Here is a 23,285-nt window from a genome sequence, read left to right on the forward strand (position 1 = left end):
ATTGGAATATGCACTATATAAGGGTTTGTACTATATCAATTTTTATACAATAGCAATTTGTATTGACATATATTCGTACCTACATAATTCATAATAATTAAAGTTATAAAGTGTTTTATGTTTAATACACAGGGTGTTACGAGAAAATATGTCAAGACCCTAAACACAGATTATTTGAGTGACTGAAACATTCCTTATGGCATTTTTTTATTTAGGTGATAGTGTAGGTGTTGCTTCAAGACGACAAAGTTACAATTAAAAGTATTTTGATATAAAAATGAAATTATAGAAGGAAGAAAGAGAGTTGTGATACACACTTTTTTTAAATCAGACATTTTCTTTTTTTCTTGTTTTGATTGTTACAAAATTTTGATTTAGGGTTTCTAACTTCTTTGCGTACGTTATATATTCTTTTTTTTCTAAACTACGCTTAAGGCTTAGCTTGTTTATTAGAATGTGTATTTTAAATACATTGGTTTAATTTTGGCAAACTTTTAGGTAAATTTAAATTTGAGAACTTTAAATAATTAATCTTTAAGGTTATAAATTCTAATCTATCAATATCGTGTGAAGAAAGTGAAATCAAGAAATCTGATTTAAAAAAAAATATCCTTTTTCTCCATTCAAGTCTCCAATTTTGTTTTATGTGCAAAATTTCAACTTAATATAATAAAATAACGCTTTATTATGTTATTTTGATAGTTTGAAAAATGGCGCTTAAATGAAAAATAAAATAACATAAGAAGTCTTGCTATTTTCACTCAAACATTCTGTGTTTAATTGACTTAATTTCTTTAGAATTCCCTGTATATTTGCGAAACCTTCAATTTCCAATATTTTTAAAAGAAATTTAGAAAGGGAAAGCAGTTCATGTAAGAAAATAACTATAAAAACAAAAAGAATTAACAAAATAAAATACGCCTTGTCACAATATTATTTTATAAAGGAATTTCTTTATTTTTACTGTAATACCTACGGAATATATTTTTTTTTAAATTGTAATGTAGCTTACATGACATTGGAAGTATGTGTTTATGGAGGCTGATAAAAATTATTTTTTTTACAATAGTGTTTTTAATTTTGCTATTAACTAACTGTTTTAGTTACGTACTTTGAAATGTGTATAAAGCAAACAATAAGACTATTACAAAATAAAATTTTAATGTTTACAAACGAGCAAATTTTAATAGAAAACAGAATAAACACTGTGTTTCTCTATAAGTTGCACCTCACAAACTGATACTACTTCTGAAAAAATTAGTATGATATCAAACAAATCTATTAAAATAAACAGATTTTTTTAAATGTATTTTGTACATTATTTACATTTTTAGATAAAACACTGTTACGATTTCAAGTACATAAGTTTTTTGAGAGCTCTATCTCTAATAATTAGAAGATATGGTCGGAAGAGTCAATCTATTAGAGATCGATGTTAATTTCTAGGCAACTAAGTATTCTGCTAGCATATATAACATTTACCCACATTCTTTCGTTTGTATTTTCGGTTTATAAGATCTAGATGCATCAAACCTTGTACCATTGTAATCGTGAGAAAGTTTTATTTAAATATGTATATAGAAATTTATAGCATGTTCAATTTTTATCTCGTACAAAATTCTGACGTTCTTGAAAATTCATACACTTCTTAAATCTAAAATAAGAGTTACATGTGGTACGCTAATTATCGAAAAAGTTTTTTAGTATTGAGAATTTTATTCTGTAGTAATAACAATTTTTGATATAATTTAATGAGAAAATAAACAAAAGATGAAATTTTAAATATTTACATATAAATATCATCTTTGTGAAGTATTATTTAAGAATCTATTACTGAATATTGAACATTCATATAAAAAAATTTCTCTTGCATTCTTCATACAAAAGCTGATTGCCAAGTCCCAAAACATCAATTGCCTGACTTTCTCTCAATGACTAACGTTAAAATAATTGACAAAGTAACTTCTTTTGCTCAAAATATAGAAAAAAACCTTATATCTATACCCCCCCTTTCACACAATCATGTCCAACTTGTGTTATACTTCCGTACTATGAGTCTGTATTCTCACTTTCTTGACACTACCGTTTCGCGACATGGTGGGTGACGTTCCTGAAAATCCAGGATTCTGAATTCCCAGTCCCTCCTTGGGCTTCGGCTTCTTCAGACTGGATCGCAGTGGCGACCTGGTTATGGACGATCCTACCGTGGACCCGTTGGTAGATCCCACCGTAGTGGAAGTGGTGTTCATGGAAGCCATACTGCCGTTCGAGACGTAGGGTTTTCCACTGGCATCTGTCATCGAAATGCCAGCACCTAAAATCATAACAATGGATGAAGTATTGAAAATGTCTTTGCCAATAGATGAGTTTTGCTTAAGCAAATTTAACCTGTTATAAATCAATGTCAATCTTTTGCAAATCACATTCTACCTTTCTCAAATCAAATTCAACCTATTTCTACAAAAATGCACGCTAATTATTCATTAATTCACATAAAATTCACTGACCAGGTAACCTCACCACGAATGGAAAATCTTTAATTCTGTAAAAGCTCCTCGATGACGCCAATTATCAATATCAAGTGAAATTTTTCCAAAGCAAATTGTAGGTGGCGCAGTTCTCAAATAAAATTTTTCGATACCAGGAACTCTGGAGTCTTTTTCTTAAATTTTGAAATTATAATAATTTTTGAGATATCGCACTAAGTTAAAGATACTCAAAACTTATTATTGAAAATATTATTATTTACTTTAATAAAAAATTGAGTCTTCTTTGCGGATCATAAGGAATAATAATTGGTGAAAATATTTCTTTGACACGATGAAAAAGATATACAACATTCTAACTGAAATGTGTTTAATTTATTTGCAACCGAGTTTCCTTGAATCCGCTTCTTCAAATAAAAATTTCCTTCTTGTTAAAAAATTTATCTTCAAGTTTTAAAAGTTTTCCGTTAGTTTAGGTAAAGTACAATCGTACTGCAGCTCCAGTATTCCGCCTACACTCGCCATAAATCATAATTTTGTTGTACTATTCTTCATTCATGCATTGAACCGTTTTAAATAAAATAGTTTAATAGCAGAGCTATATAGGCAATTTATAACTGTAATTTTTATCAAAATGTTGCACTGTATCATTAGAGATAGTGTAGCTAACAAATTCAACAGTTCTACCATTCGAGTAATTTTATAAAGAAATAATGCAATTTTAAACTAATTTTAAATCTTTTTGAAACTGTTCATGTTTGATCTTTGAAATTATTAAATGTTTTGATTTTGATAATAATTAAAGTGTGAATCGGGAAAACTACATTCCAAAGTTGTTGCCATAGAAAGATTTCTTTTGACACTATCAACATTTTATCAATTTGCTTCTCTCTTATTTAGCGTCATTAAAGAGCTCTATCAACCGACATTTACAGAATCAAAAAATATTTTATTTGAAACATCTTGTATATAATTGAAACAGCCAATTATGTTTTACCATTTGTTCCAATAGGCTTTTTCCAATTTAGGCAGTATTTAAAGAAATTCAACTCATGCTCCAGCTGCGAGCATTGGGCAAGGAACTACATCGTCTACGAGAGAAAATGGATACATTAACAGTAATACAGAACAAACCATCAAAAGGACAAAAGATCCGGCAACAATCTATCTACCCTATACACAAGGATGCACTGATGAGCTGCCTGTTAAGGAAACAGCTGCAATACTGTCTACAGTTTAATGAGGATAGGAGCAGTCTTTCCCAAGATGACTTACAATAATTATGTACTCTAAGGTTCTGATATATACAGCATCCCATGCATATGTCATAAAGTTTACATTGAATAAGTAGGGAATCACATTAGCAGGAGGTTAATGGAACAAAGGCGTGACTTGATAAATATCAACGAAGAAAATTTAGCAGTTGCGCAAATAATATCAGACTTTTAATGAGAGCCAGAGGATTTTTTCCGAGAATTTATGGCGAAGACATCCAGAAAACTTGAGATTTTAAGACACACACCAAAAAAAATAATGCTTTATAAATAACACGATTATTCCTGAACTCTGGAACTTAAGGTATCTCTCAAACTCCAGTGTATGCATAAACCTCCTTTGCTAATTACATTCAACTTAAGTTTATAAATTTTGCTATGCGGATATAGGACGAGGAAACCTAAAGGGTGAAATAGTTTTGGAAAGTATAGGTAAACGCTGAATTATTAAATAGTTTACGCAGACTTGTTAGAATTAAAATATAACCCCAAATTTCTGATAGCGGTATTTCCCTTCATCAAACGTTTATGTAGGAGGATCTGATAATTTGTAAAGGGAAACAGATAGGAGGATGACGTACGGGCGCCGTGTTTATCTTATTACCTTTAAATAGCAGGCAATTTGCTTTTAGATTTTCATGTCGATAAATCTTTAAGGGTTCGGCACATATTTAGTTTATCATTTTATACTGACAAATTTACATTATAAAGGCAAAATTTCAATCGAATCAAACATATAGCATTTTACTCTACATACCCTTTTTACATTTATGTATAAGGCTTGGTATTTCTTACTAATACTCAATGAAACATGGTAGGTTTGCTATACCTACATTGTTTATTATCATTAGTTAATACAATTCTATACGAATTTGGTAAAAATGCAAGAAAGTAATTGTGTTCCTGTGGCTGCTTTCGAAGAAGCTCAAGAAGCAATTTTCCATTTATTGCCAGCTAAATCCAGGGAACATTACGCAAAAGTGTTCGATGAATTTAACGAATGGAGGAAAAAGAGGAGAGTAATGGCAATAAATGAAGAAGTCATGCTATCGTATTTTTTAAATTTGAAGAAAAAATATGCAATTTCATCTAAGTATTCGATGTTAAAGGCTACTAAAAGGGTTTACAAAAATATAGATATTGGAAAATATAACAAGCTTACTGCTTATTTGAAGAGTGAATCGAGAGGATGCAAAGCAAAAAAGCTGCAGTATTGGAAAGAACATGTTGAAAGAATTTTTGACTGGAGTTTCCGATAAAGAATATTTAATTATTAAGGTAATATCTCTTTGCCTTTTACATGTTGTTAGGTATATAGTGAACTTTGAATTATTTTAGGTTGCACTAATAATGGAGGTTTCTGGTGTTTGTCGATGCTGCGAAGTGACAAATTTGAGAATTAATGACGTACAGGACGTTTCAATACTTAACACCAAGACGGGCATTTCAAGAAAATTTACTATTATTATAGAAGAAGGATTTCGCGTGAATGCTGTTGAAATATGCCGAAAATATATTTCTCTGCGCCCAATTCGCCCAACAAAAGACAGATTCTTTTTAAGATACATCAATCAAAAATGTACTTTTCAGCCTGTTGCAATCAACACATTGACGAATAGTTGCTGCATTCCTGAATATCGCAAATCCAGGAGCATATACTGGCCATTGTATGAGGCGCCCTTCAACAACTTTATTCGCCAATAAAGGTACTGATCTTACAATCATCAAACGGCATGGTGGATGGAAGAAAGTAAATGTTAATAAGTAAATAAATTAAATTTGATTTATTATAGGTTTATTATTTTTTCATTATTTCATTATAAGGCTTAAATTTTGAGTCTACGTAGAAAAATGTAATATCAATTCGTATCTTTTATACATGAGTAATATAGAATAAACCTCAATTATTATTAAAACAGCTGTTATGCTTATTTCAAATTTACGTTTTTCGAATTACGTAAATAAAAAACAACGTTATTTCATTAAACATTGTTTACAACCGCTTATTGAAAGGACAACTTGCATTGTAATTTACGCAGGTAGAACAAATCGTCAGTAATTGTCTACTAATACAGTATGATTAATGACTTTATACTTAAAGGAAATCTTTATAATAGAAACAAAAACAATGCAAATAACACTGACGTAAAAACGAAGGTGTAAGTAATACAAACAACTGATTTATGTCACACAGAGTTCATTGCGATTGTTGACTACTGACATTCAGTGTTATGATTCATAGTACAAAAGATTGTAAATAAAGGATTAGCAAGAAAAACAAGAATCCGGATTGAATATAAAAATAATTGAAGGAAAACTGGTTTGAATGCAAAAAAAATAAATTAATGACGATCGACACATACTCGTACGTGTTCTGTTTGATTTGAACAAGCTTCTAATTATTACATGTTTGTCTCTTGAGTCACCTCACTGCTGAAAGGTTTATGGATAATCCACAATAATATGCTTGCTATCGAATATGTTATTTTTTTCTTGACTGAGTGAATGAATATAATAGATGTGAAATCGAAGTAGAAAAATTAAAAAGCAGTGCTAACGACAATCTATTTGAACCACAAATATGAATAACTTACCATTTGACCTTTGATCCCTAAATCCTGGGTTACCGTAGGTGGTAGGTTCAGCTTGTACTGATACAGTGGTGGGATCTCCCCCTTCCCTCCTAGCGAAGAACATGTCATATAGCGACATGACGAATAACGTTGAGTTTAAAATTATTAGGAGGATCTGAAGCAAAAAAGGATGTGTTCAAATAGATAATAATCAGAAAAATCAAAATAAAATAAATCAGCAATATTGAGCCAATCAACCAAATTATTAATTATGAATCTTTTCAATATCATTCATAATATATACAATATATTTACTGTTGTCATTTTACATTATAGAATCCCTGAAAATTATTGAGCTGAAATAAGTAATGTTAAAATTAAGTCAATTATTTCGGTGAAATATTATTTACAATGAATAAAAGGGATAGAGCTACACAAGCGATGCAATAAAATTAGAATAATTTAATGAAAATACAATACATATTGTTACGCAATATAATTGTACATGTTGCTATTAACCTTGATTTGTTTGAGGTAATATCGATAAATTTATAAAGTTTCAAATGACGTATTATAGTACACGGTACAAAATTAGTTTGACGTCAGTACCGAATATTAATAATAATATGTACATAACTACAGTCCTGTATTTAATGTGCCACATTAAATGGAAGAAAAAATATAAAACTATTCGATGTGCCAAGTGAATAAAAATAAGTACAGCAATAGTAAGTTGTGGTACTACTGACATCGAATGGAAGTATCTATAAAAATATTAGCTCTAATTATTCTCACTGTTAAAAATTATTGAAAATGAATAAATAAATGTGCGTTTAAGTGTGTACAATATGTACATCTCATTTTTAAACGTTCTGTACAATTGTAGAAAGGTATATATTCTTGAAAAATAAAGTACACAATAAGTTTTGTAATATAGAGGTTACTAATAATAACTTTCTGTGTCCTTATCTTATTTCAAAAGTATGAAGTTGTCGACAATCGTGCTTTCTTTGGTAATTTCTTCAGCGATGCTGTTAGAAAAGGTTCCTTTCAATTTGCGCTAGCAATATCAAAGTTTGTAGTGGTTTCAAAGTGGAATTTACTTGTGAGTTAACTGTTCCTTGAATGATTACTTACAAAACAAATACGGTCAGTAAGTTTCTGACATTAGCTCGTATAAGACTAGTGAAATAATCCTGACACTCTTATTAGATGTTTGTGGAAAGGTTTTTGCGGATATTTTGCTATTAGAACTTTAGTCATTCGTTAAAGATAATATATAACAAACAGTTTTGCTCTGACTTTATCAGAGTTCAGTAGTTGTGTTTTTCTCTTTGATAATGTAACATTTTCTACCTAAAACTACAGTTTGTTAAAGTTCAGAGTAATTCAGGGAAGTAATAAAAACATTGCAAATAAGCAAAGAAAATGAGTTAAATATACAGGTGTTCTATAGAGGGAACTAGGTACAAATACAATTAAAATCTGACTTTAGCAATAGAGGATGCTACAAAGAAGTAGGTCAAAAACGACTTGACATATCATTTGAGTGCAAATAATGAAACTTTCCTTATACCACTTTTCATTTGGGCGCATTTGTAACTTTTCAAGTTACAGGATTGTTATTTTATATATTTCCATGAAATCTCAAGAAAATTTCATGAAACATAAAACTAGTTTTCTCTATATAGAAAAATATAAAAGAAAAGTGGGGTAGAATATTAATGACCCTGTACATATCTGGTACAAATTTTTAATTCCAATATCAACTATTTGAGGTGTAACATAGAAATGAAGATAACTAAAATCTCAATATTGTTAATTAAATTCTTGAAATTAAGTAAATTAGGAGAAATCTGGACAATATTAAAGGCAGTATATACAAATAAATATTTTTTTAAAAGAATGTCATGCGCCAAATGTACAAAACAAACAAAAAAATTGTCACATATCCAAAGAAGTTATAATATCTCATAAACCAAGACCTAAAGAGTTGAATGGGTTCTCCGTTTGAAGAAAGATGTCTGTGCAAAATTTAAATGGAGTTATCAATTTTTTTTTATTGTAAAATTTACGACATATCTAGATTTTAAAAATGGCATAAAAAAATCCATTATTTCATCTCAATGAATCTACGGTTGAAGGAGTAGTACATATTTCTTTTTCTATAGATATTACCGGAATTATATTAGGAATAATAATGTCAATTTAGAATTCGCATTTAAACATAGGTAGGATTTGTTCCTGTATGTATTTTATACCTATTGTAAACACAAAAGTCTATAACTAATATGAGAAATTGTGTTTTCCGTAGTTATTTATTTAGGGCATAGTTTTAGTTTGTTTCTCTATTTACTAGGCATTTTTTTGCCATAAAACCAATTGCCAAAAGAATCAGTCAAGTGTTATATTCAATCTATAATATATCAATTTTTTTTGTCTACACTCGGAATATCTTTTCTTTTTAAAATAAATTTGACAATTTAAAGTGAATTGTATTATTACTTCTTCTTTTAATATTTTTTATTTGTTTATTTTTTCATTGTGAGATTTTGCATTAGGCAAAAATAGTTCCACAAAAATATACCTTGACTGAATCTTTTGGGTTCATCTGATTAATTTTTAAATATTTCCAAAATACTAAATAACCAATAAACAGAGAAAAATAAAAATTTTAAATCATGTTCAAGGATTATAAAGTAAATGTTTAATAGATAAAATATTTTCATACAATAACTTGTCTGTGAAAAATGTGCATACGAAATGTTACATCAAATATTTTCTTACTTTCAAGTAAGTATTTATTAAGTATTAGTGACACTATCCATGAATATCAACAGTAGTGAATTAATAAATAATAAATGTAAACATGTCAGTCGATGTTCAAGACATATTTGTTATTGATGTATTCATGTTTCTGATCCATTTATTGAGCAACCTGGAGGATATGCGCTCATGATACTGACCTGAATATAAAATGCAGGCCCTCGGGTTATTTCGTAGCCATTGTTTTCCCTGTCGTCGATCTGCAAGGCGAAGAGACCCGCTGCTGCAATCGCCAACAACGCTAAAAAATAATATAATAAATGGGGTGTGTTAAAATTTTGAAAGTATTTCAAAATATTTTTTTTTTTCTTATAACAATTAAAATATGTACAATATTTGGCAATTGCCTGTACATGAGCGAGTCTTTCATATATAAAAAAATTTCCTTATAGAAAGGTTTCTATGTGTTTCTATGCGTTCCCGAAAAATTTGTAAAAACGATTATTATAGAACTAATAATTTCTAATTAAAAGTATAAATCTGCTGAATTCTTATATCAGTCAGTAGCGTAGATTCCGGAAGTTTCTATCACTAAGAACCCTCGAAATTCGACACTATGGTTGTTTAAGAAAACAGACATGTTCTATTTTTTTCGAAAAATGGGCAATTTTCAAACTTTACCATGCACTTCAATAAACCTAAAATAACCCTAAAACTTCTCGTTCCCCTGAAAAAAGTATTTCGGACTTTCCATTGTTACTTTGTAAAAATTTGTAAATTGTATTTCTAGAGAAAGAACAAAGATCCTTTGAACTTTTTTGTGAAATGAGTGGTGTTGGTGTTACTTTAAGTTTATTGAAATGTGTGGCAACTATATTGCAAGTTAAAAAAATTAAAAATTAGTCATTTAAGGTACGACATTTTTAGTTTGTTTTCACTAACATACGGCAGGGTGGGTGAGGGAACACCATGTCGCCGCGCCGGCGCCGCTAGGTATAACAAATAAAACCGGAATCGGCAATCTAATGACCATAAAGCCATAAAGTCGTAACTGCAATTATCCCCAATTTCAAGTACAGGGTTACTAATACTCCACGACATCAGTTTTATCATTTTGTTAAGAAAAAAAGACGAATTTGTTATTATTATAGGCTATATACCTCAAAATGTGAATGTCGTATCTACAATGTCCATGCCTTTGTTAGAAATAAAGTCGTATCTGAAAATGTTAGAATAAAAAGTCGTATATGTAATATTTATCACACAGATACGACCAATTCGTCTAACAACTGTACAACAGCGTCATCTACAAAATAATATCTACCACCTGTCAGATTCACTTTGTAACTAGCTAGCAGATAAACAATGATTTGCTGTGTTAATTATTCAGTTTTTAATTAGTCTCGTTGTTCCTAGACTGTTAAAGTGTGAGGTAGTAATATTTATTATATCCCCGGAATTGTTTATTTAGTAAGTAATTACATTTTTTGTTCCTGTTAATCTAATTATGCATATTGTCAAACATAACATAAAATTTAAAAAACATGGTAAATGGTCAGTATCTTTTTTTTCTCGTTACAGTTAAGAATTTCCAACAATTTCCAATATGAGTAAACGGGGTAAAGTTATGGTTGCTCTTGCTCTGAACAAGCAATTTGCTGCGAAAATCGATTTTTTTTTAAAGTTGAATTATTCAAAAAGGCAGCGAGAGGATGACAGTAGTAGCAGCGAATATGAGCCAGATATGGAAGAAATGGATAGGGCTAGTGATAGTAGTAGTAGTAGTAGTAGTAATTGTAACAGTTTTAAAGATATTGCAAATGTAAAAACAAAAATAAAGGTCATAAACAACGCATCATTATACAAAGAAGGGGAGGTTTTTGTAGAAAGTGTAAATGTAGTAAACAGTATCATAAGTGATATTTTAAAAAATGTGTGGGTGGATTTAAGTGCCAGAAACAATAAAAATGGAGAAAAAATCCAAGAGTTAACATTTTGAGCAATATTATATTGCGTGTTTCTAATGAACGTTTTTCAGAAGTAGTAAAGGGCATTATGGACGAAATTTTTGAAAATATCTGGTTCTCTGCAAGCAATGACCAATTTACTAAAAAAGGCGAATTACGCAAAAGAAAAAAATACGCTCTAAGTAAATTTGAACGGAATCAAATTAAAATCAAGACCAGCAAGAGTAAATATCAAATCAAAGCATCTTGCACAAATTATAAGAAACAAAGTCAGTTAAAAATTGATAGTAATAGGCAAATAACAATTAATGAACAATTGAAATTTATTGTAGATACTACTTTTCTCATAGTTTCAATTTCCATCATTATTAACAGAAAATGTCGTATGTGTCAAATATCATACTCTGGCTGTATGCACAACAAAATAAAGTGAAAAAACTAAATCTGCAAGTAAAAATTAGTAGTATGTAATAAAAATATCTTTTCTGAATGTAATAGTCTTCACGGCAAATTAGACTAGAGAAAATGCTAATTATCTCAAAATCAACTATTTGACAGTTACGACTTTATGACTTAACAGGGCAGAGTAGGTAGGTAAGTAGTTTTTGTTTTTTCTTTAGCGACAAAATTTTTCCTGTGTCTTAAAAAGTAAATACATAGGTATATAATTAATAGCATAAACCAAGGCAGTGTTTCTCAAATCCCCGAAACGTATTCATCAATTCCACCAACAGTGTCCTGGCGTTCCAGAACCTCCACAACCCATTCTTACACGATGGGGGACGTGGTTAGAGGCATCATTTCATTATTTTAAAAATTTTCACAAAATAAAATCCGTAATTTTACAATTCGATGCCAAAGAATCCGCTGCTATTCGGAAGAGCTAAATAAAATTTCAAGATAGGCGGATTGAAACACAGTTCCAATTGCGGATGCTATAAAAAAAAACTTACGAAAATACTGCATTATAGTTAAATGAATCACTGTAAATAGTAGATGACATACAAACAGTGCTATATGCCTTAAGTGTCGAGAAAAGTGTTTACGTCAGAGAAGGTTTGACAATGTGTTAAGAAAAAATCCAGATTTCTCCAGATTAAGAGACCTTCATAGCAATGGCTCTCCCATGGATTCATTAACTGCTTTTAGAGATTACTTCAAATATGCACCTATAATGTTATTAGATGTCGAACAATCGTTTTCGTTATATCAGAATATTTTTTCTCCGTTGCGGACATCGCTTAAAGAATCTACTGCGGAGACATATGCAATGTTCCAGATATTTGCCGGAGCTGATCCAGATTTTTAATATGGAACAGGGTAAGCATTCCACAATATTATAAAATTATTTATTATAAACGCATTAGGTAATCCATGCGCGGACGCCCCTGCTCTCAAATTGAAATGTCGTGCATTTCATTAGTTTGTTCTTGGGAAAAAATTGAACAAACCTTTTTATTTAACCTATCTCATTTCTAACCCAAAATATTCTTTGAAAGAAACAATGAGAGAAATCATTTAAAAACCACTAACTGGAGTACCGTGCATATAAATAATTTAGATTAATTTAAGGATCTCTAATTTCAAAAATACCTACTTTAATTTTTGTTTTTAGATATCAGGCTTTAGCCATCATGAAAGTATTGATCGCCAATTAGAAATTAACTGTTCTATTCAAAGATATATTCGAGTAACCGACTGTATATTGGTCAAAAACAAGAAAAAAATATTAAAGAAAGCAGAGTTAAGAACTCAATTTTATATTTTTAAGATTCTGTGTTTGTTAACTGAAATATCTAATATCAATGCCAAAAAAGGTTGAAATAATGTTTAAATAAGTGTCCTTGAATGCTTTTAGCTTCTTTCATACTTCTGATAATTCTGAAACACCTACATTAGCATATTTACTTTTTGTTTTGCGGCACTGCAACATTTGCCCTATCTGTAGTCCCCTCATGTTAAGCTTTATACACAGTATAAATAATTCAAAACAACGATCGATAACACAAAATAGGGGTCATGTTTGGACATCGACTCCTTTTTTCATTAACAGTCAATTTATTCCTTGAATTGACGGATCGTTTTCCCCCTTTGATTTTAAATTTACTGCCGATAATGTCAACATTTTTTAATGTCACCGGTTACAAATTTAGTACGTTATTTTTTTTATTTTCTAAAATTCTGTAGACATACCCATACAAGCAAACATTTGTTAAACATATTTACTTAAATTTCAAACCTGGTGGTGATGTCTATGAAGTACAGTTAGTTATAAGGTATTAGATTTAATAACAGATTATGTAAACAAGCAAACTTCAAGAAGCTTACATCCCAAATCGTCACTGGAGGAAATGCTAGCTAGTGACATCTAGGAGATGGTCAACAACTAACACCACTGACGTATTTAGTACCCTCAAAAACTTGTTGCAGCAGATTTCACTGAAATAAATTGTATTTTGGAAAAACAAACACATGGGAATATTTGGTTAAAAAAAATCATTTTTGATACTTCTTATCTCAAAAATAAAAGACGATTGGGCCATACTCCATAGGAAAAAACCCTCTTATCTGGATCTGATTCTTTTAATACTATACTTTTATTAGGCAAAAGAACATTAATTAAAAACCAACACTTAACTGTTCCTGTTTGGGGGTATGGTTTACTTAATTACTTATACTTGAAAAATAGAGACAGATATACATTAATATGAACCCTTTTTGATAAACTACAAAGCATTTAAGATTAACGCTGTTCTTCCTAAAGATCTGCCCCGTGCTGCATACAATTGCGGGTATAAAACCTCATATTTTCTAGTATCTATTTGCTCGTACATTGCCGGATATTGCTGTGCAGAATATAGCGTGTATTCAGAGAGACATTCTGGTCCGTTGGGTGCAGACAATTTGTATAGGTGCTCCTTGTACCGTTTTATGTATCTACGAGTGTTTTGCGTTTATAAAATGAATGCCAGACAGATACGTGGATACAGGAACTTGTACATTGTAGCACAATAGCCATTTGGCCGTCACAGACAGGCTAAAATTAGGGGGATATCTCATTTAAACTGCTGAGCATCGGTTAAGATCGCATTTGTGTACCTAAACTTTTGTTATCAAACCTAATAGAAAATTAAATTATGTATGACATTTTTACTTCCACATGTTACAATTTTTGTTTATTAAACTCTGTTTTTTCTTGTTCTTAGAAAAAGAATCTTGCAATTCCTTTACTGAAAGTAAAAAATCCAACTAATCTAAACAATCCTGTACATCTTTGTAGCTTATACTTCATGGAGGAGGCACCGCGTGTTAAAAAGCGCAGACGCTGCAGGGAGAGAGAGCGACAGTTTAGGTTCTCTCTCTTTCTCATTGTTGAGGCCCTTCGCCCGAGCGTTAGCCAATCATGTGCCTGCGCGAGGGAGAAAGATGTCTCTCAAACTGTCTCTCTTCTTTCCCTGTGTCGCCGTAAGCTTGCTTACTCCATGTGTACGCTCAATTTGATTTTAATGAGACACACTTGCTCCTCTCTTGAGTTTACTAATGACATATTTTTGGCTCTTGCTTAAAGGACATTATTACTTTATTAGCAATTTTAAACCATGACATTTCATTTGCTGCCATGCAAATTTTCTGTAACTATCTCATAATCGAGAACAAGTTGCACTTTACAAGACCATTACATCTTGAGTGGTAAGTACCAATAAGGGCATCCCACAAGGTTCCATTTTAGTGCCCTTATTGTTTATTATTTATACATCCAATTTTCCTTTCAATTTTACATCTTGTATGTGGTATTGCTTTGCTGATGATATCGAAGCTTTTTTGTATTTTACCCTGATGAAAGTGAACAAGCAGTATCAGTAACTAATTACGACTTAAAGAATTTTGGGTCATTCCATGTCAACGCTCCCAGTCGACCATATCCAATCTTCATGAAATTTTGCACAGAAATAGCCTTTGGTTTTAATTTCCATCATCCTGCACTGTGTGCGAGGAGTAACATTGAAAACATGAGCTATTTCTCTATTTAGAAGGCTGGGGTACAAAATGAAAAACAATAAATTTGATAGAAGAAACAACGGTCTTTCAAATGAAACAAAAAAGAAAATAATTAAAGATGAACCACATTCCAATTTTTGCTGCTGAAGATAGGGTAAAATTTGCATATTTTTTTTGGCATTTTTGCCATCCTCTGCTTTCAGAAGCACAACTCCTGAATTTTTGAAATTAAGCACACATAGAGACATTAATATAGACTACCCTTGGGCAAATTATTGCCTGATTGCAGGATCTTAAGTTATTTGTGCTTAAATTATGGTCATTATTTCAGAAACTGACTTTTTTGCTCAATTTTGACACCAATTTGCAATTTAGGTTTGACTACAATTGCCTTTTGGAATCCGAAAGGCAGCGGTATCCAGGAAATCTTTTCACTGGGTATGTATGCCGCAGTCTTCCAGGCGAGGTTTTTGCTATTTTAATGGTAGCAAGCAAGGGGGAGGTAAGGAATTGTGTATAGGAGAAGATTTTTATTTGCTCTGACAGTCAGGCCGCGCTCAGAGCGATTAGCTCCCCGAGCTAATATCTCTCAGCCCATATCTCTGGAATGCCCATATCCAGGAATGTGGAGACGCTCTTGAGTCATTGGCCAGACAAAGAGAGGTAGAGCTGGTTTGGGTCCCAGGTCCCAGGCCATATGGGTATCCCTGGTAACGAGAGGACTGATCAATTAGCTCGTCTCGGATCTAGGCGACCTGGCCAGAGACCTGAACCAATCTTAGGAATTACACGAGGCTGCATCAATGGGGCCCTCAATAAATGGACCTATCAAACTTTAGGTCAGGATTGGAGGAGAAATAGAGGGTGTAGGCAGGTCCATAGTTTTATCCATGGACCTAACAAACTCAAGACGAGATGGCTGCTGAGCCTTAGTCGAAGAGCCCTAAACCAAATGGTAGGGGTTCTGACAGGTCACTATAGACTTAGGAGGCATTTAAGTTTAATAGGAATTGAGGAGGACCCTCTATGCTCGAAATGTGGAGAAGGGGAGGACACCCTTTTCTGTCTTCTGGGACATTATGCAGCCTTTGGGAGAATAAGACATAAAGTCCTTGGTACTGAAGAGCTGCAAGGGGTTGAGGTTAGAGACCTTCCATGGAACAAAATCCTGGCATTCATCGGAGCGTCGGGTAGGTTCGAGGAGGGTCAGAGGTGATGGGACGGCGGGGTAGGCAAAAAGGGCCCACTTGTGGCCAAATTGCCAGGCTGAGGCCGCCCCTTTTCACTACTACTACAATTGCCTTTTTATTTGCAGGACTGGATTTGGCACAAAAACTTGTCCTAGTCAGCTAAATATCATCCTTCTTCGTTGATCCAAACTGGAAAAACAAGCAATCAAAGTTAAGGGATTTTGAAGCACGCGCGTGTTCGTTGCAAGATGGCCCTGTAAACCAAAGCCTATAACTTGTGAGCAAAAACATATTAGAGTCTAATATTTTACTCAATTTAGTTTAGGACGAAGAGCTATTTCTATGCAAAATTTCATGAAGATATAGCGTTTGTTGGGACAGTTGAAATGGAATCACCCTTTTGCAGAATTTGCTCAGGACATTTCTTACAAATAAATATCATTGAACCTATGGTTATTATTTTTGGCAATAAAAAAAGAGATAATTATTTCACAGGCCAATTTTTTACACTGGAAACTGTCACTTTTGAAACGATCGCAGATAAAATAACTAATGGAAGACAGAATTAAAATAATGAATTATTCTCACCTGCTAGTAGGCCTATTCCGACTTTTGATATAACGACTACACTGTACTTCAACATGACTTTTTCTTTAGAACTTAGCATTGCCAGTTGAAGTACGCTGAGAAAACAAAAAACTCCAAGGACCGCTACTCCTATAGATGCTACCAGTCCTGCTACCCAAACCGCAACTGAAAAAAAAACATATACATATTTATATCATTATCTACTTTTCTTATTTCAGCCAATTGTGGAAACGTGAAATAACACTAATTTCAGTTTATTTCTTCTGGTGTTAAAACAATCAGATTCCGTCTTGTATACTATATTTCTTTAATTGAGTATATGATTGAAATTTACTTATTGAAGCCAGTTTTTGATCATCGATAATTTCATTAAATACATCAAATACTTGTTATATTCACATATCAAGATCTTGTCTTGGATATATGAGTGCATGACTATAAATAATTTTTATAGTTTTATCATTGAAGTATACAGATTAAAACAATATTCTTCAAACTTATTTTTTTTTTTAATTTATGCCATTTTCATTTCAAGTCTGGGAAATATTTGTTTCCTTAATGTCACATCAAAGAAAGCGGGGTAGGTTATTCAAACACTAAGTTAGTTTTCATTTTACTAGGGCGATCTTAAAATAAAAATTATAAATAACTTTTAGAAGTTAAAAAGTGAATATTGTTTTGTAAATACGAACGAAGGAAAATATCTTCCATATGTTTCATTAGAAAATGTAGTTTTAAATGGTCACCCAATAAAATATATAAACAGCTAAATTAGTATTATTCTTGATACATTGTAAATGAAAATTTTTTTTATTAATGCCAGATTTTCTTTAATAATGGATAAGTTAAATAAACGTATACCTAGAAACAAAATGTATTGAACTTTGACTGCCAGAAGCTTTTAGAAAACCGTATAACATTTCAGGTTGATTGAACTCAAGTTAAAACCATTAGAATCAAGTTACCCTTCACTTCTTGAGAGGCTTTTCTATAAAAAAGATTGGACTGAAGGCACTACAGGGTGATTTATAATAGAAGTGGAACTAGAATAAATACTTTATACAAATTTTTGAAATTTGTGGGTAAAACAGTTAAAAAAAATAAGATGTTCAGCCTGAATATAAAATATTGATTTCATGTGATTATTAATTTGAATAAGTGTATTTGCGATTTTACAACCGGCAGTTTCAGTGAAACCTCTTCATTCGTAGTTTAATCGAAAATAGCTACAGACAAAATTAATTTTCGTTCAAATCATGTACTGATATATCCTTCAAGACACTATTGATCCTTTCTTTTCATATAAACTTTTCTGTAAAAGGCAGGATTGTAAGCACCTTTCTTACGATGAATTTTAAAGTAAAATATTATAGCGCGATTTTATTAGACGTTCATACAAAAGAGAAAATTTGTTCAAAAAGTATGCTAGCAAAGTAAAAGATATCTAAACATATTTAAAGACAATACAGACAGATTTTTTTACTGCACACTTATATCTACAAAGCATCTTTAAGGAGAGAAAACTTCAGACAAATTATTTACAATGCGACATCGAGGAATACGAGACGTAAATGTGCTCAGAAATTGTAAGGCGTATTACGTGACTGTATACTTTTTTATAAATTTCCTCACATATTTGGATGAGATGAGCGTTGCATCTGGAATACATTGATACAAAAATTGTTAAACTACATTCAAAAGAGGACGTTATTCTTGCGATACGTAATATAGTGATATAGTAATATTGTGTTAGTAATAGCCATGTAACATTCTTTTATTATTACAACAAACAAATGTTCTACCATTACCTCGCGTATTTTTACTTTATAATAAAGGTAATTAAAATAAATTTCAATTTTTTTTATTTTATCAAATAAAAACAAGTTCTTCGATATCGGAAATCTAGATATGCCAAATACATCTAACCACACAGAATAAAAACAACCCAACTGACGTCACGCACCACCAATGTTAGTCTAGTATTTGCTGCAGCAGAAGAATATCTGGTGCACGCCAAACGCAGAAGAAGAATAACCTAAAACTGTTCAATATAGACTGTTCTGGAAGAATGCGGCACATACAATTTTATACGAAGAATTTACAAACGGCTCGTACTTCTCTATGTGCTGACTGCGAAAAATGGCGAGCCGGATTAAAGAATGAAATCACTGGGATCCGACATCTAGTAGTAAATAATTATTCAAAATAAAAAGTAAAAATGATATGTCTGAATAAAATGAATACAAAAACATATACTTCATATAATGAAATTATTCAAAAATGTAGTTATTGAAAGAAATATGGTATATTTTTGTTGTCTAACACTACTCTTAACAAAGTCCAACACCTAAAAAATAGCTGTTACACGAAGATCTTTTCGTTTTCACATTTTACTTGTTGGATTGTTTCATCACGTAGCCTCCTTGTAAATGGAAGTAAATAAACAAAGGAACTTCCGGAGGTTTCATTTTAACTTGCACACCATTTCTTACTTGTGATAGATGGAGTTGCCATATTTGGTAGCTGTTATAAACAACGCAATTAATAAAGATGCATTCCTTTAGGCAACGCTTAGAATTAATAAAAGTTCAATAGAAAAATGGTGAAAATTCCACGGAGAAAGTTCGAAAAATCTGTATCAGTTTTGGTTGCAGAAATGCGCCTTCTTGTACAGCAATTGTGATTTTAGTGATTAAATTTGAACGCATAGGGCAGATTACTGATGTTAAGAACTCAACTCAAAAATATTGCTATTATGTCTATAAGTGAAAATATGGTCCATCCATTGAAAAACTCTGGCAACAATGCAGCATGCACCATATTTTGCACAAAGATCCAGGTCCAACGCTGCAGAGATGTTAAAAATGCAAGAGGTTGACACTGGCTTTTTCAAGAAAATCATTTTTAGCGAATAGACCCATTTTAGTGTTCCGAAAACCCAAGAGTGATTGTCAGACAACCTCTCCATCCACAACAAGTGACAGTTTTGTGCGAAATCTGGTTGACTTTTTGGGCCTACGATTGAAATACTGAACACGGAAAATGTTTAATTTCATCAGAATAGGGCTATTTGCCATATAAGTCGTGAAACCATAGTCACATTACGTGTGCTGTTTCCTGTCCGTGTCATTTTGCGTCACGGAGATATCGATTAGCAGCTTAGATAATATATTTATTTCATAGATTTCTTTCTGAGGGAGAAAGGACAAAGACAAAGGAAAAGGACAAGGACAAGGACAAGGACAAGGACAAGGACAAGTACAAAAAAGGACAAAGTGTACGCTAATGCTTCAGGAACAATTGAAGCGCTCAAACTCAATATTCGAACTAGCGATATAGGCCTGATTATGTGGAAAAGTAATGGAAAATTTCTTATAAAGAATTGGAATTTGCAATAGAAGTAGAGGCGGCTATTTGGAAGATATTGTCTTTTATATTCAACCTCATGATCTATATTTTGTGTTGGAATAAAAATATCACTATGAAAAATAAAAATTACTTGCTTTCTTATACATTTGAAGCTTCTTAATAGAAGACCCGTCTAATCTAGCTGCTCTGTGTTGTCTAATTTATTTGACCTTCATTTGGTTATAATTTTCATATTCATTACTTTTTTTTGTAATAGTTTAAGTAATAGAATTAAGAAATAAGTAACTCATTTTGCAACTGGAAAAGTATATTTTCTTGTCAACTAAACTGTGAAGTTCAAGCTTTCGTGCAAGTTATCAATGGTTGAATAATTTTAGGACTTATAAGTCAAAATTCCAGGTAATTCTGTACGCTCGTCTCGGAGTTGGTTTTTGCCCAAAGCCGTAGTGCTTTTTCAGTGTCCAATTTTTTAAAATCTGACAAAAAATTGTTAGCGAATTTTCAATTTAAAATTTGACTACGCCACTGGATTCTGCATCTCAGTGTGGTTTATACCAAACTTCGTGAAAAAATATTCACTGTTCATTCTAAAATAATGGGATAATAAATAAATTTAATAAACCAATAAAACGCTCACTAATATGTGTTTTTATTAAACTGACAGTTTCAGATCAAAAAATTAAAAATTAAAATTTAAGATTATGGTTCAATTTCTGTCTATGTGTTTACTCTTTTATTTCCATTATTTCTATGTTTTTTTGTTAGTCGTAATTATAACTGGTTCATCCATTAAAATTAAAAATTATTGTTTAATTTGGAATTGCACATTGAAGAAGAATATATTAGTGAATAGTGTATTTACATTGTGAGGGTACAAAATTCAGTCGTGTAGCCACATTTTAAATAAAAAAATCGCTAACCCATTTTTGTGAAATTTGTAAACTGAAAAAAAAATAAATGTAGGCTATGATAACTGTAAATAAATTTATATCATATGTATATTCATAGACCTTTTTAAAATCAATTTAAATAAAAAACTAATTGAATCGCAACAATGAAGCACAAATTATGTGGAGCAATCTGTCTCTGCTGTATGTAGTACTTATTGTGAAAATCATCTTTTTAGCTTCGAATTTACGTTGACGTTGGTTGACATAATTAAATTTATAGACACGTAAAAAATATTATCGGATAAAAAAATTCCAAAAGTAGACGCATTTAATGAAATATTTAGGTTGACGCGGTATTTGTTCAAGAAACCGTTTGTATGTTTTTAACGATTTCAACTCAAGGTCCTGAAATTCGGCGTTCGCCCTTGTTTGCTGTTTCAGAAGCTCAAGATTAACATGTTATTCTAGAAACTAAATTAGTTAAAGCCATATGTGAGGATGTGAGATACAGCTCTCGTATCCTTAGATTTAGTAACACCACAGGTTTTATTCTGTATTTGAAATTGATTTATCCGAACTTTCACGTTAGATGTTTTGTTTGACCTACATATCAGGATTCTGTTACATACGAGTATGTATACCTAGAAGAAAATTCTCGGTTAGGTGGATAATAAGAAAATTCAGACAAGCTTGTAGGAATATTATCTAAAGTTATTTATTCGTGGCATAATTTTAGTTTTTTCTTTATTTGGGCAATTTGCCACCTGTGAAAAATAAAAAAATAATTGATTCTCATTTAAAAAAAAGATCAATTTCAGTATAGGATTTTTGACTAAGTAAATATAGTTTTAAAAAGTAACTCTTAACTGATCATTCTGGTGCACGAGTTTGTTTAATTAATTGTATTATTTGTTTCAAATGTGGTAAAATACTCAAATAAACAGACAGAAAGCTTATAGGCCTGTTAATATCTAGACGTACAATTATTATACTTTTTACTTGTGTTGAATTAGCAGTAGTAGTATATAGGGTGTCTTTGGATAAGAGAAACACTCTAGTGGGAAATAGATAATACTAGTGTTCAAATATGGGTTTCTGGAATTTGCTCCGCTTGTTTTTTAAATTGTGCTATGATTTCAAATCTGTAAAATCTAGTAAGCTCTAGAAATTCTAGAAATATGTTTTTTCAGTGGTAAATTTCCCTTTCTCCAACTGAGTTTCTCAGAATAAAAACAAACACAAAATGTCAATCCTCTACGCTTTCATTGATTTCAGACCACACTGATTTGTATGAAAATAATATTCTGTTTCTATTAAAAGAAAATTGTCTGTAAAAATAGGTATAAGATACATCACTTGCATTGAAATTTGTAAGCTGTTGTATTTATATGTTTATATCTTAAAAATTATGAATTGGAATTTGTAAATAATTATGAATTTGGGGGCTTGATGTATTTAGAAACTATTTAACTTCAGGGAAGCATTTAAAAAGTTACTACTTGACTTGATTTAAGCAATTTGGAAGATGTCATAATACAGTATTACTTCAAAATATGAAAATTCCAATTTTATACCTAAATCAATCCCACCATAATTTATTTGATTAAATTAGCAATAGATATAAAATAAGTAAATAACTATAAAATTGTTTGTTTTACTAAAGCCACCACTTGAAGTTATTTTATGACTGGATATTTGGAAAAAAAGCTTGAAATAATAATTAGAGCTAAAAATACTACGAAGTTCAATTCCTGTAAATCCAAATTTTAAGACACTTTCTCTTATCTTTCTTATTTCCACCTCACTCTAGATTTCGATCAGAAAACTTTATGAAAAAAATTAAATAGTCTTGAATAAGAAGAAGTATTTCAAATATAACTCAATAAAAGCACTTCCTTATTCTTTCAAATAGTTATATTAGACTTGGTGTTCGTGTTAGTTGTGGTTGAGTCAAAGCAGAACAATGACAGCTTCACACACGTTATTCTTCACTTCATTTCTTGTACCAAAATTGCATTTACTTAGGTATACCTAATGGAGACTAATTTCCAGCTGCTTTTGCTTCGATGGAAGTGATGAACAGAGACGGCATTTAGGACAAGAAAATTAGAGTTATTAAAAAAACTGGCGGTATTAACACAAACACAGCTTCACCTAGCGAATGTATAAATGATAAAATATTT

The 23,285-nt window shown here is 31.3% G+C and overlaps 1 protein-coding gene across 1 annotated transcript; it reads right to left on the reverse strand.

Moving 5' to 3' along the window:
* Window positions 1–344: 344 nt before the first annotated feature.
* On the reverse strand, window positions 345–19,357 carry LOC108917100. Its single transcript, XM_018723542.2, has 5 exons — window positions 19,336–19,357; window positions 16,844–17,008; window positions 9,300–9,400; window positions 6,355–6,508; window positions 345–2,314 (listed from the first exon to the last, which is right to left on the reverse strand). The coding sequence occupies exons 1-5, from the start codon at window positions 19,355–19,357 to the stop codon at window positions 2,037–2,039; spliced, it is 720 nt and encodes a 239-aa protein (XP_018579058.1). The 3' UTR covers window positions 345–2,036.
* Window positions 19,358–23,285: the final 3,928 nt, after the last annotated feature.

This window comes from Anoplophora glabripennis, unplaced genomic scaffold (genome assembly GCF_000390285.2).
Source record: "Anoplophora glabripennis isolate ALB-LARVAE unplaced genomic scaffold, Agla_2.0 scaffold3, whole genome shotgun sequence".
NCBI lineage: Eukaryota > Metazoa > Arthropoda > Insecta > Coleoptera > Cerambycidae > Anoplophora > Anoplophora glabripennis.

Excerpts from the sequence above, each read along its gene's own strand:
- LOC108917100 (XM_018723542.2), bottom strand. The coding sequence starts at position 19,357 with ATGGCAACTCCATCTATCACAA. Across the intron at positions 17,009-19,335 it reads GGCAACTCCATCTATCACAA|TTGCGGTTTGGGTAGCAGGA; the intron begins GTAAGAAATGGT and ends TTTTTTTTTCAG. Across the intron at positions 6,509-9,299 it reads GGCCTGCATTTTATATTCAG|ATCCTCCTAATAATTTTAAA; the intron begins GTCAGTATCATG and ends TTTTTGCTTCAG.